We start from the raw sequence: 12,797 nt of genomic DNA on the forward strand, positions 1-12,797 counted from the left end.
ATGATGTTTTCCTAAGCCTACAAAGATTGTTGGATGATGTTTTGCTCACACCTAAAATAACGAAAATTGAAAAACGTCAGCATTTAAAACGTCTCTCTTCCCTTCCCTCATCCCCTTCTGATTCCTGTATTTTCTATGCTTGGCATCACTAGGTACACAGGCAATTTCGCCGTAATCTTAATGGTGATTCACTCCTCTGTTATCAAGCACAGTTTCACATCACAATCTTTGAGCTCACCTACTCCCTTCTTGCTGCTTAGGGCCTTACAAAAACAAGAGCAGAACATGGAAAACATTATAAACACTTTTAATGGGTCTTCATAAAAAACAATTTCAAAACAGTATTTACACTGAAGGTATAAATATCCCTTTATGAATAAATGATGCTGTTATCCAATAAGCCCTGCATGTGATCACACTCAGATCAAGAATAATTATTTAGCTCCTTCAGAGAGGTTAAAATAACCTCTCTTAGGGCATGGGAAACTTCTTTTCCATGCATAATTCCAGTCAGCAGAAAAACTGGTAAACAAAAGCAGATAACATCAACTCAGATGTAAGAAGGAAAAGAGCTAGTGGGCAGACTAGGCACAAGTGCAATGAATATAATTTGGCCGTGAATAAATTTAGGCTGGAAATCAGGAGGCCATTTTCAAACATCAAAGCAGGGAAGTTTCAGACCAGTCTTTCAGTAAAAACAGTGGGACAAAAAATGGACTGGGGTCAAAACAAAGCCTGCGAGTTGTCTGAAGAAGACTACAAGGTGTGGCTGCCTGCCATAGCCCAGCTCTGAACCTTGATGCAGCGATCCCTCCCAATCTGGTGCTCCCGAGTGTCTCCCGTGGCAGCTACAGGCAAAGGTGGCTATTTGTCCACTGCTGACAAAGAGGCACCATTTGACACGTTAAGTGTGGTACACCTTGACACCGTGGTTTTCTCTGAACCCAGCAGTGCTGCGGCAGGGTCTCTCTGTGCCACTCCGGGGTCCCCGACAGCACTGCACCGCTTCAGCGTGTCCTGAGGCGGTCACTGCCTGTGCGCCACCTCTGCCACTGTCCCCTCAAACAGCACACCTCTTGAGGGACATCACAGATTTTATCTTAAAAAAATGCCTTGTATTCCTCACTGAGTTTATATACCTTCCCTCCCACTGTTCCATCGTGGAGAGTGGGAGAAGAGGAATTTTCTGCCAGGGTTTTACAGAGCAAGTTGCATTTTGGAGGGGGGTATCTCCTTCTTCCTCCCAGGAAGTGGACTGCACGGCACTTTGGAGTTTCTGTGGGTACACCTGTGCTGCCAGGTTCACTGGAACTGAAAACAACACCACGAGCATGCCCAAGAGAGGTGTGCAGAGGTGTTTTGCTCCTGCTCCCCAACCCAAAGGCACCGGGGTGAGCCCCTTGCCTGAGGGACACTGGCCACCACAGCACCTCCACCACAGAGCTGCCAAGGGCCTGTGCCCAGCCCCATAGCAGCCCTCGGCCCCGATTGGGGGGGTCCCCCCTGCTTCAGGCCCTGTCCCGTGTCCCACACCCCCCCTCAGGCCCTGTCCCCCGCCCCATGACCCGTCCCCAGCCCCGGCCGGGGGTCTGACCCTGGCTCGGGCGCCGTCCCAGCCCCGGCCGGGGGTCTGACCCTGCCCCAGGCCCCCTACCAGCCCCGGACGGGGCTCCCCCCGGCCCCGCGCTGCCCCACGGCGGGGACACCCCACGGCGGGGGTGGCGGGCCGGGCGGGGGCCGGCGGCCGCGGCGATGGGGGGAGAGCGGGGCGCGCCGCGCGCAGCCAATCGGCGGCCTCAGCGCCTGGTCCGATCTCCCCGGAGCGCCCTCATTGGTCGCTCCCCTCCCCTCGCCTCACGGCGGAGGCCGGCGGCGGCCAATGGGGCGCGGGCGCGCGGGAGGAGGGGCGGGGCCGGGCGGCGAAGGCGCGAGCGGCGGGGGCGGCATGGCGGGGTCCCGGCGGCCGTGAGGGAGCGCGTGCGGGAGGCGGTCGCCAGTCGCCATGTCGCCGGTGTGGTCGCTGGGCGCGGGGCTGCTGCTGCTGCTGCTGTGGGTGCGGCACCGGGGGCTGGAGGCCGTGCTGGTGCACCACCGCTGGGTCTTCGTCTGCCTCTTCCTCCTGCCGCTCTCCGTCCTCTTCGACGTCTACTACCAGCTGCGCGCCTGGGCCGTCCGGCGCCTCCACAGCGCCCCGCGGCAGCACGCCCAGCGCGTCCGCCACATCCAGGCGCAGGTGAGGCCCGGCCGGACCCCCGCACCCCCTCCCCGGCCCAGGGAGAGCCTGTCCCCCGCCCCGCTCCTCGCCAGCCCGCGCCCCGCCGCGCTGCACACCGGGGCTGCCCGGGGGCCGGCGGCCAGGCGCCACCCCCGCCGCCTCGCCCGGCGCCGGGGCAAAATCCAGCCTCGAATCCGGTTGCGGCAGCCGGAGCGGGGAAAAGCAAACGAATAAAAGCCAGCGGGTGTTCCTGCCCCTGTGGGGTTTTTGTTTCTTCCCCGTCTGAAACTCCTCTCGAAGTTGCGGCGTCAACAGCTGGCAAGTCGGGATGCGGCTGTCGTTGTAACCTCCGTAGAGGTGTGCCGTGGGTCTCGGTACGCTCACATGCTTCGGGCACGTTCGTGTGTGCGCATGTGTAACGTGAAACCCTTAGTCTTTGAGCGGCTACCTTAGTACCGTGTTTTAACGCCACTTACATCCCGCTTCCCGGCACTGTTAGTTCCAAGAGATGATTGAAGGGGAGCTGAAACTTGTCTTCCGCCGAGAAATGCAGATGTCTTTAATGTTTCTGTGCTCTCTAGTATTTGTGGTAATTCTGTCACGTCTGCTTCTGTTTTCTTCCTTGACTCTCATGTTCATTGCAGATACAGATGGATATTAATGTGCATGGAGTTATTCTTTTAGGGTTTGGGGTTGGGTTTTTTATCACCAGCTGTAGTAGCAGTTGAGCTTTGAAGAAAATGCTACAATTAATGTTTGTTCTCCAAATGTTAACCACTGTGGCTTTGCAAAATTCGTGGATCATGTGTATGGCTTACACATTTTCCTTCTCAGCTTTTCTCTCTTTGCCCATTCATTTGCAGGCTCAGACCGTTTTTCAGTGTGTCTAGGAGGAGGCATTGTTTCATTACCCTTCAAGGAACTGACATTATTTATGACAGTGATAATAATACCTCCCTTCGAGTACAGGTTTTCCTGTGGATTTTTAAAACTTTCATTCTAGTTTCCTGAATCCCATCTCCAAAAAAACCCAAAAGCTACGGGGTATTAGAAATGCTTCCTCTACATAACTAGGCCCCTCTGGTGGTATTTTATTTAGAAGTTCAGAGGTCTGCAGAGAGACTTCCAAAGTGTTGTTACTCAACGCAGTGACATCCAGGCTTTGTTACTTGCAGGTAACATACATGTAGAGGAGTAACAATATTTCTGAATGCTTTTTCACAGCGAGGGAAAAAATGCTTCTGGTGTACGTTATTGACGACATGTGTATGCCTTACAGCATCAGTTCAGTTGTTACCTCTTGCAGGTTCGGGAATGGAAAAATGAAGGCAGCAAAAGATACATGTGCACTGGCCGGCCTGGCTGGTTGACTGTATCACTTCGTGTTGGAAAGTATAAGAAGACTCATAAGAACATCATGATCAATTTAATGGATGTTCTGGAAGTGGACAGTGAAAGACAGGTAAACAAATTCATCACAATGCTGTCATAATAAAGAAGTTTACAGCTTTTTTTTACCGTATGTGTAGCTGATGAGGAGATTAGATTCCATAAAGAACAAAAGATTTTTGTAGCAGTAGACCCACCAAATTTCAGGTTTTACAATGTGTGCTTGGATCATTCTATCAAAAAAAACCAGCATATGGAATTGCTTAGCTTTTATGTGCTGAAGTCTAAAAGACCAGATTGATTCATGGTTTTGGGGACTGAGCAACAAGATGTTGAGGCAGAGGAGGAATCACTAAACAGTTTCAACTATTTTTAGTAGTGCTCTTAGGAAAGTAAGTCACTGAATTCTGATAACAGATGGAAGTACAATCCAGTTAGCCATATTTTGTCATCATTAATGCTGAACACTTAATTTATGTTTGGTGGGGGGAATTGGGTTTTTTTGCTTTTTAGGTTGTTCGTGTGGAACCTTTGGTGACCATGGGCCAGTTGACTGCACACCTGAATCCCATGGGCTGGACTATTCCTGTGGTACCAGAGCTTGATGATCTTACAGTAGGTAAGGGTCGTTGTGATGACAAGAGACTCACTGATTTTGCTGCATTTGCATTTGCTTTTTATGCAGTGACATGTTGCATTATTTTAAGGGTTCTGGAAATACTCTGTTGAACCTTATGTTCTGTTGTGGTTTTTATAAGCCCTTCCTTTTTTTTTTTTTTTTTAAATAGTCTTAAAAGTCACCCCCAGAGCTTAAAAGTGAGGTTTTGTTCTCGTGAACCACCTTCATTTTGGAGTGTGTTTCATTTAATTTGTTATGTGCTCTCTTGATAAGGTGGCCTGATCATGGGAACTGGCATTGAGTCTTCATCCCATATATATGGACTTTTTCAACATACCTGCGTAGCCTATGAACTTGTTCTTGCTGATGGAAGCCTTGTGAGATGCTCACCAGTAAGACAAAATGTTATTTTGCTATCATTTACAATGTCGTTGACAGTTATCGGTATGGATATATGATTTAGTATGACATACTTTTTGCAGACTGAAAATTCAGACCTATTTTATGCAGTGCCTTGGTCTTGTGGTACTCTGGGTTTCCTGGTTGCAGCAGAAATACAAATGATTCCTGCCAAGAAATATGTCAAAATACATTATGAGCCTGTGAGAGGACTGCAGAAGATTTGTGAGAAGTTTACTGAGGAATCTAAGAAAAAGGAGAATAATTTTGTGGAAGGACTTGTGTATTCTTTGGAAGAAGCAGTCATCATGACAGGAGTCTTGACTGATGAAGCTGAGCAAAGCAAGGTAACTAAAGGGAAGTTACTCACAAAGAAAAAAAATACCCCCAAAGTTTAACCGAAGCTGTACTATATGCCAATGTAAAACAAGAATCGTAAGATTGCAACAATCTCTTAACATGGGATTAAAAGTTAGATCTGCCAATCAGAATATTTTAAATTATAGCTCTTTGTTACTACAACAGAGCCTGTACTCTAAATCTCTTCAATTGATAAGAAATGACCCACTGATTTCATTATTCTAGCAAATAATTTAGTCTACAGCCTTTTCATTGCAGTCCCTAAGGAGGAAGAGGAGTATCTTTTCTCATATGCAGAACAATGCTGTTTTAAACTGCAGTTATTCACAGTAACTCTTTTCCCAGCAAGCTTTTAATACAGTTATTATTGGTAAAGCACATCAGGGACATTTACAGGAGGGACATGCTAACTGTTCACTGTATCCCTCAACCTGGCTATTTCTCCTCTGCCATAATGAGAATTTGGATTAATGATGGGTTGAGAGATTGGTATTTTAGGGATCCGGTTCTGTCACATTCATGGTCATTTCATTCAATTAGCTTGTAACAGGCAAGCCTTAGCAAGCCTTCTTTAAATTAAACCTTAATGGCAAGAAAGGTAAGAAGGAGCCATGCATGTGGAGAAATGAAGGCTCCCTGGATCTCTTGTGACAGTCTCATTCAAACTGTCACAGAGGGTGTAACACTGATTCTTCACAGTAAAGGAATTTGGGGACATACGTAATGTTGTCTAGTAAGGCATAACTGTTACTGTGTTGGTGTTTGCTAATGAATGCGTGTTTTCTTGCAGATAAACAGAATTGGCAACTACTACAAGCCATGGTTCTTTAAGCATGTGGAGAAATATTTGAAATCTGACAGGACTGGAGTAGAATACATTCCCTCAAGACATTATTACCATAGACATACACGCAGTATCTTCTGGGAGCTCCAAGTAAGACCAGTTCCAAAATTAAAATAACAACTGCAGGAAGGTACTCTGCTCTTTCCAAGTGTAGGTACAGTGTACCTTCTTCCCCTTGGCAACACTTCTGTCTTTCATGACAGAAGAAAACAGTGAAGTTTATGGCAAATTTAAAAGTCCCGCATTTGGGCAAAACAAATCCAACGGCACTTCTTCATATATAAGGTGTTATATCATCACCTCCTAATTTCTGTTTTAGTGCTTTTCTGAATTTAGACCTTAGGTACATATTTCAGCATTAAGCTTTTATACCTACTAAGTGATTTTCCAAGACAGACAGTGGAAAAAACATCAATGTGAAATTATGGCTGAAAATTTGCCCTGCCTAAACTCAGAATAGTAATTATGCAGTAAGGTCATTACTTTGAATTTCGTAAATGTGTTTGTTGTGATGTGCATTTACGCAAAACTTTATTTGGCATTTTGAAAGATTCCCATTGCTACATTTTGAATCTCTGGAGTGAGATACCGGATCCTTTCAGCTCCCAGAGAGGTTAAACAGGAGTTGGCTCTGCAGGAAGTACTCAAAATTTTACAGCTTTAAAATTCTTTTAAGAACTGATCTTGTATGTGTTTATTCTTGCAAGAGTTCTGTAAGTTTAGCTTCGTATGCATCCTTCCTTAGCTGTTTTAAGATAATAGCCTACTGTTCTCTGAACTTCATTCTCAAAGTGTTTGGGACTGAGTATGCTGTGATTCATATGACTGAAAATCAGTCGTCGTAACTAGAGGAGGCTTAGGGAAGGGCTGTGTAGCTAAGTTCACTCCAGGCCTCTTATTTGTTCGTATTTGTATTGTAGTAGTTTTGCAAAAGTATCAGCCGTTACATTTATTGAAAATCTGGCTTAATATTGCTCTGAGGATTCTGAAGTATTGTCTTTCGGTTCACTTACACATTCTTAAGTCAACTTTTTTTTCTTTCCTCTTTAAAGGATATCATTCCTTTTGGCAATAACCCTGTTTTCCGTTACCTGTTTGGCTGGATGGTTCCTCCAAAAATTTCTTTGTTAAAACTCACCCAAGGAGAAGCTATTCGAAAGCTGTACGAGCAACACCATGTTGTGCAGGACATGTTGGTGCCAATGAAGAGCCTTGAAAAATCTATCCAAACCTTCCACGCTGACCTTAATGTAAGAACACGTTTTTAAAATGCAGCGAATCTTGGACTGTGTGTAACAGGAACTGTGACTGTTGATCTTAAGACATAATAGTCTGCTTGTGTAAAAGGTCATTACTGTATCCTGGGAAGTGCTGTGCTTTGCGAGTCTGGTGCAAGGCTGCAGAAGAAATGAACACAGCTTTCTGAAAAAAAGAGTTTAAAAAAAGTGAGATTCAAACTTCCGTAGAAGGCCGACACTTCTAAAAGGTTTTATCACTTCGTAATACTTAAACTGATTTTTCTTTCACCTAAAATGACTGGCAGTCTCGCTAAACCCCAGCTGTGGGAATTAATTTCCCTTTCTTGCTTTTATTTCTGAATTTATTTTAGTTAGTATAAGAAGTAAAAACTTGGCAATCTCAATTTTAGCCTGACCTGAAAAGAAAACTCTTCTTTCCCTTTTTACTCAGAATGTATATTCAGTTGTTGCTTTGGGATCAGGGATGTTTTGGGTTTGGTTGTTTTTTTTTTTTCATTTCAAATATTTAAGGGGGAGGAGATGTAATTCTAGGAGGACAGAGCACATATTCTGAGCATCTCAATCTATTTGTGTTACGGTCATGAGAAAGTGCAGCTAAGAACCACAGCAAAACAATTGGAAAGGAAGAGCTGTGTAAGTTTCAGTCCCAAATTGGGAAGAATTCCTCTGAACCGTTCATTTTGTCACCTTTCTTAAGAGATCACTTAAAGGACTGCTTCGTTAAAAATAAGTGATAAAGTGTTTTCTTACCTCTGCAGGTGTACCCTCTTTGGTTATGTCCTTTCATATTGCCCAATAATCCTGGTATGGTCCACCCAAAAGGGGATGAAACAGAACTCTACGTGGATATAGGAGCTTATGGAGAGCCCAAAAGGAAACAATTTGAAGCCAGGGCTTCAATGAGGCAAATGGAAAAGTTTGTAAGAAGTGTGCATGGGTAAGGAACCCGCTCCTTAGAATAGTAATGATGCCATATAATTTACACCTGTGTGGTTTAATCACAATTATTTAATCCCACAGCACTTTAATATTGCAATAATTTAACAACCACAATGATTGAAAACTAATTTTAATTACTAATTTTGATGTTAGGATTTTTAAATATGATTTCACTTTCATTATTTGGTTGCACGACCAACCAACCAACCAAGCTCACTGGCTGAAGTTGTTGCCGTGCATTTGGGAGCTGGGTAGCTTCAGGTCACCTGTGCATCCTTTCAGCTCCAGGCTGCTCTGGGAGTAGAGCCTCTGCTGTTACGAAATACATCCATGCACCCAGGTGCAAAAAGACCTCAGCAAGTCTCTACTGACTGTGCATAAACCAGTTGCTGTCCAGAAGCGGTGTCAGCGTGGGTCGGTGGCCGCACTCAGCAAGGCTGGCTAGCCCAGCCCTCGGGAAGGCGGCCGCTGAGCTCGCATGCTGAGGCTGACTTGTTTCGGGCCGGGGCAGAGCAAGTGCTGTGTTGGCCGCACTCCCTCCAGCAATCCCACAGGCTGTTAAAGTTTGGACAGCTTCCCTGCCTGCCCTTGGGACTGTTCTGCTCCCTGCAGTCCTTGCAGCGTCACGCCGCAGCTCTGCCCAGTCCTTGCGCTGGTGTGTCCTTGCACGGGGAGGCCAGCCCTGACTCTTCCCTGCAGTCCCTGTGCGGTGGTGGGAGTCTTTCCTCCCTCACAGCTTGTACCTCCATAGCTTCCTTTTCCCTGCCCCAATTCTTACTACATAGGACCGCAGTAGGCGTGAGATGTGTGCCTGCCATCTGTCACAGATTCATGCCAACCTAATTTGCTGTAGTAGTGTCAGTGAAGAAGCAGTTACAGGCTTGTTTCTCAGGAACAAAAAACAACTACGCGGTATTTTTACACCATCAGTATAATTTATCCACATTTCTATTTTGACCTACTTCTCAGTCTAACAGTGATTATAGCCCAAGGGGCTGAGTAACAGTGGTGAGTCTGCTTCAAGATGATTTGGAGAGTGTAAATGACCTGTAGCTGCAATAAGCGATCGGCCAGAGAACAAAGCAACTGAAAGTTAATTTTAAGCTTTTTTTAATTAGCTTGAAATTAAGCTTTTAATTTAAAGCTCTTTACTAACAAAGTTTTGTCTCTTTACCTGTCACTGGGAAATGAACAATGGATAAATGCTTAATCTTACAGTTTTGTAATCGCATACAACAATAGAGCTTTTATGTAACAGTTTGTGTTTTACTGCTGTACTCATGTGAACTGCGCTTTAGAGAGCACAGTGTGAAAGTAAGGAAGAGTCCACAGCTAAATAAGGATTTAATTTATTTTTGTAAATGGACCTTTGTTACACTGTGCTTCATTTACACTACAAATTTATCTTCTTGGCCTGGTCTGATTTGGCAGGCTTTTGCCTTCCTAGTTATATTCTCAATGCCCAGTTCAAAGAAACCGTAAAAAGTCAAAGAATGTATTGCTACATCTGCCTTGAATGCATTTTATAACGCCAGCTAATATGAGACGCCATGACTGTGCCTCCATGGATCATAAGAAAGCATGCAGAAAAAATACTTCCCTTTTTTTGAAGCTGGAATTAAAAGGTTTTGAATGGAAGAAAAAGGAAAGCAGGCTTTCAAAAAACAGTTAGAAAAGTATTTGTCAGGGAGAATTTAGGTTATGTGTGGTTTTTGGTGCAAGGGGCCAGACTCTTGATTTGGGCAACTTTTGAAGTTCTCTCTAGACTTGTGTTTCTCTGAACACAAGTTGTTAGAATACGAGTTGTCAGAAGGTTTGGCTGCGCGTGGTTAGGATGTCTAAATGTGAACTACTGTCTTATGCATATTTTTTAGTCCTCCTTTTCTCTTGGTAGTAGCAAAACTAATGAAAGTATCAGTACATTGATGGCTAAAGAAGTGTTCTGAACCAAAGCAACAGTTATTTTAATTGCTTTCTTTTCCCATCTTCCCCTTCACCAAAATGACTGTAGCAGTATTCTGCTGTTTTCACCATTACATGTTATCTCCTCTTGGGAGAGCGATTATGGTAATGTTAAATCCACAAAATACAATTGGCCGAGCGTCCCAGCATAATCCATGTGAGCAATTATATTTGCTTGTTTTTAAAAAGCATTTTTGATGGGTTTTTTTTGTTGAATATTTGCTGTTCGTAGCTTGCTCTGAATTTTTTTTTAAATATTCTATTTCAAATCTTGTGGCGCAATTAATACTGAATCTCTGTTTCCTTTTTTTTTTTTCCCCTTTCTTTTTCTCCTCAAGTTTCCAGATGCTGTATGCAGATTGCTATATGACCCGTGAGGAGTTCTGGGATATGTTTGATGGTTCGTTATACCACAAGCTGAGGGAGCAAATGAATTGCAAGGATGCCTTTCCAGAAGTGTATGACAAAATCTGCAAAGCTGCGAGGCACTGAGCCTGGATGATCTAATCAAGCAATCAGGGAAAGATGAATTTACCTATAGCTAGTCAATATATCCTTTAAAAAAAAAGCTTTATTGCTCTCCAAATAAGCTCATTCTTGTTGATGTTTAAAGGTATGAATTTCTGCTTTATAAATTTATGTTTAGTATTTCTTCGTATGTTTTAAAAGCAGTTTTCCAAACTCAAAGTGATTGTTCTTAAGAAATCTTAAGTGCTAGCCTTTGTATCTAATGTAGTGACATAGGTGAATTCACCTATTTCCAAGCATAAGAAAAATAATGGGAAAGGATGAAGATACTGGAGTTACACCAGCTGTATGCTATAGCTATATTTAACATTACTTTTGAAAATGGTAGGGAGGGTTCAGAAATAGGTGCCAAAGCTGAATGCATTGTCAAATTAATTGTGATGTTAAACACATTTGCCTCCAGTTGGTAACCTGTAGAACAGCTTAGCAATGGTACCGTCATCTTCCGGCTGTACAGCGCTGCATGGTGTTGCGTGGTACTACACTGCTTGGGTTATACCGTACTTTAATCTCAACAGAGCAGTTAAACTCCCTAACGGTGGCTTCAGTCTCAAACTGAGCATTGAGGTGTGAAGAAAATGCTTTTTACACGTGCCTATCAGGTTTATACTGATTTTGATTATAAAGTGTAAGCGGATGTCGGTTTTAGGTACTTTGTAATTGGCTAACAGCGCATTGGTTTTTTGCCCCAAAATATCAATGTTCTGGCTTCGTAGACTACTGAAAAAAATGCTGCTATTATGTATAGCCAAGTTTTCTTTTCAGTTTTTACTTGTTGTGGGTCAGTTTCTTTGGATTTTTTTGGTTTTGTTTTTTGGGGTTTTTTTTGGGAGGGGGTTGGTTGTTGCTTAATTTCAGTGCCTTATAAATACTCAGTTGGAGGAAGACGTGGGTTATTTCAAACCGTTCTGTCCTGGCCGGTAAGAAAAGGAAGTCAAGGCTTTATTTACGTGAGATTTGTTAGAGCAAGTGGCTGTGGATAAGAACTCTTGTTGCGAATCTTGATACACACAGGCTTTGGTTCTGACTCGAGTGACATTTTTGCTTTTCATTTTAGCTGGGTTAGATTGATAGGCTTTGTAAAAGGACTGTTTCAGTCACCTGGAGAGGAAATCAACAGCAAGTACTGTTCAGTTCCTCCTTCTGCTGCTCGCTGCTGAAAACGGCACAGTCACGCACTTCATACAGTCAAGCGTAGAAGTGTGGGAATGTTTTGACCCGGTAGCCAGAAACACGGTTCCAAAGCAAGCCCATGTCTTGTCCAAGCAGTACTTTAGTTACTTGAAACCTTACTGAGCTTGAAGGAGAAGAAAGTCATTTTCTTGAGGCTTGCGTCGGGCGTAACATGAAGAACTTTTTAAACAGTTACCAGTGGGAGGCGTTGTAATTTTTATATGAGTGCTAAACCAATGATTTTATTTATTGATAGATGGATGTTTATGGTCCAGATGAAACCAATGATAAAGCAGTAACAAGAATAAGTTTGGCCTGTTACTCAGTGATGCATGCTGGGCAAATTGCGTGCAAATAAGGAACCCCTTAAAACCCCGCGCGGGGGACTGGTAGCGAGGGCAGCCTGCCAAGGGGAGATGCAGCCGATGCAGAGCGCCTGCACTGCTGCCCCAGCCGCGGAGCCGGGCAGGAGATGGAGCTGCGTCAGTGATCCAGGAGCGTCTGCTACACCGTTCCGGGCCTCGGGGTACACAGGAAGGCAAACGCTGGTTCTGGGGGTGTAAGCTGCCCTCCTGCCCCTGGGAAGGAAGCAGTGCAAGAGCCCTTTCCTTGTCCCTGGGGCAAAGCTACGATTTAGCCCAGTGCTTGTAAGATACTCTGCACAGAGCAAGAATGGGTTTGGTTAGCTTTCAAAGGGCAATGTTAAAACAGCCAGAGGGTATGCAAATACCTTACTTAGGCTGTGTTTCTCTCACTTATGTACTGATGATCTTTAGGTATGCACTGTATTTGTTTTTTCACTCCTTAATTTATTGGGAAACTTGGTATGATGTGATTGGGTACTGTAACTGTATCAGTCACACACATGCACAATTGCTGTTGCTCTTAATTTTTGGTTGTACAGGCTGTTTAAAATAAAGATCTAGCCAGCATACTGTTTGAAGTGGTGTCTTTTAATGAGCGATGACTTACTTTTCAACAGCTGTGTTTATCATTTCTCCTGCTTATTGTATTGTTACAAACGGTCAGCAATTACTGAGGAAAGCTGCTGGCTGGGTAAGAGAGCAGGGGCATGGCGGGGCTGTGGGGAGATGAGGAGCCTAGTGCTGC

At 44.3% G+C, this 12,797-nt stretch overlaps 1 protein-coding gene across 1 annotated transcript; it reads left to right on the forward strand.

Moving 5' to 3' along the window:
• The first annotated feature begins 1,914 nt into the window (after positions 1-1,914).
• Positions 1,915-12,621, forward strand: DHCR24 (24-dehydrocholesterol reductase). The gene is made up of 9 exons (XM_087734347.1): positions 1,915-2,233; positions 3,522-3,677; positions 4,118-4,223; positions 4,497-4,615; positions 4,706-4,969; positions 5,773-5,916; positions 6,879-7,076; positions 7,844-8,022; positions 10,325-12,621. Exons 1-9 carry the CDS (start codon positions 2,003-2,005, stop codon positions 10,476-10,478), a joined length of 1,551 nt encoding a protein of 516 aa, XP_087590473.1. The 5' UTR covers positions 1,915-2,002; the 3' UTR covers positions 10,479-12,621.
• The last annotated feature ends 176 nt before the right edge of the window (positions 12,622-12,797 follow it).

The sequence above is a fragment of the Nipponia nippon genome, unplaced genomic scaffold (genome assembly GCF_047370975.1).
Source record: "Nipponia nippon isolate SJK-2023a ecotype South Korea unplaced genomic scaffold, ASM4737097v1 scaffold_5, whole genome shotgun sequence".
In the NCBI taxonomy this organism is placed as follows: domain Eukaryota; kingdom Metazoa; phylum Chordata; class Aves; order Pelecaniformes; family Threskiornithidae; genus Nipponia; species Nipponia nippon.

Excerpts from the sequence above, each read along its gene's own strand:
- DHCR24 (XM_087734347.1), top strand. The coding sequence starts at position 2,003 with ATGTCGCCGGTGTGGTCGCTGGGCGCGGGGCTGCTGCTGCTGCTGCTG. Across the intron at positions 5,917-6,878 it reads GTATCTTCTGGGAGCTCCAA|GATATCATTCCTTTTGGCAA; the intron begins GTAAGACCAGTT and ends TCCTCTTTAAAG. Across the intron at positions 7,077-7,843 it reads CCTTCCACGCTGACCTTAAT|GTGTACCCTCTTTGGTTATG; the intron begins GTAAGAACACGT and ends TTACCTCTGCAG.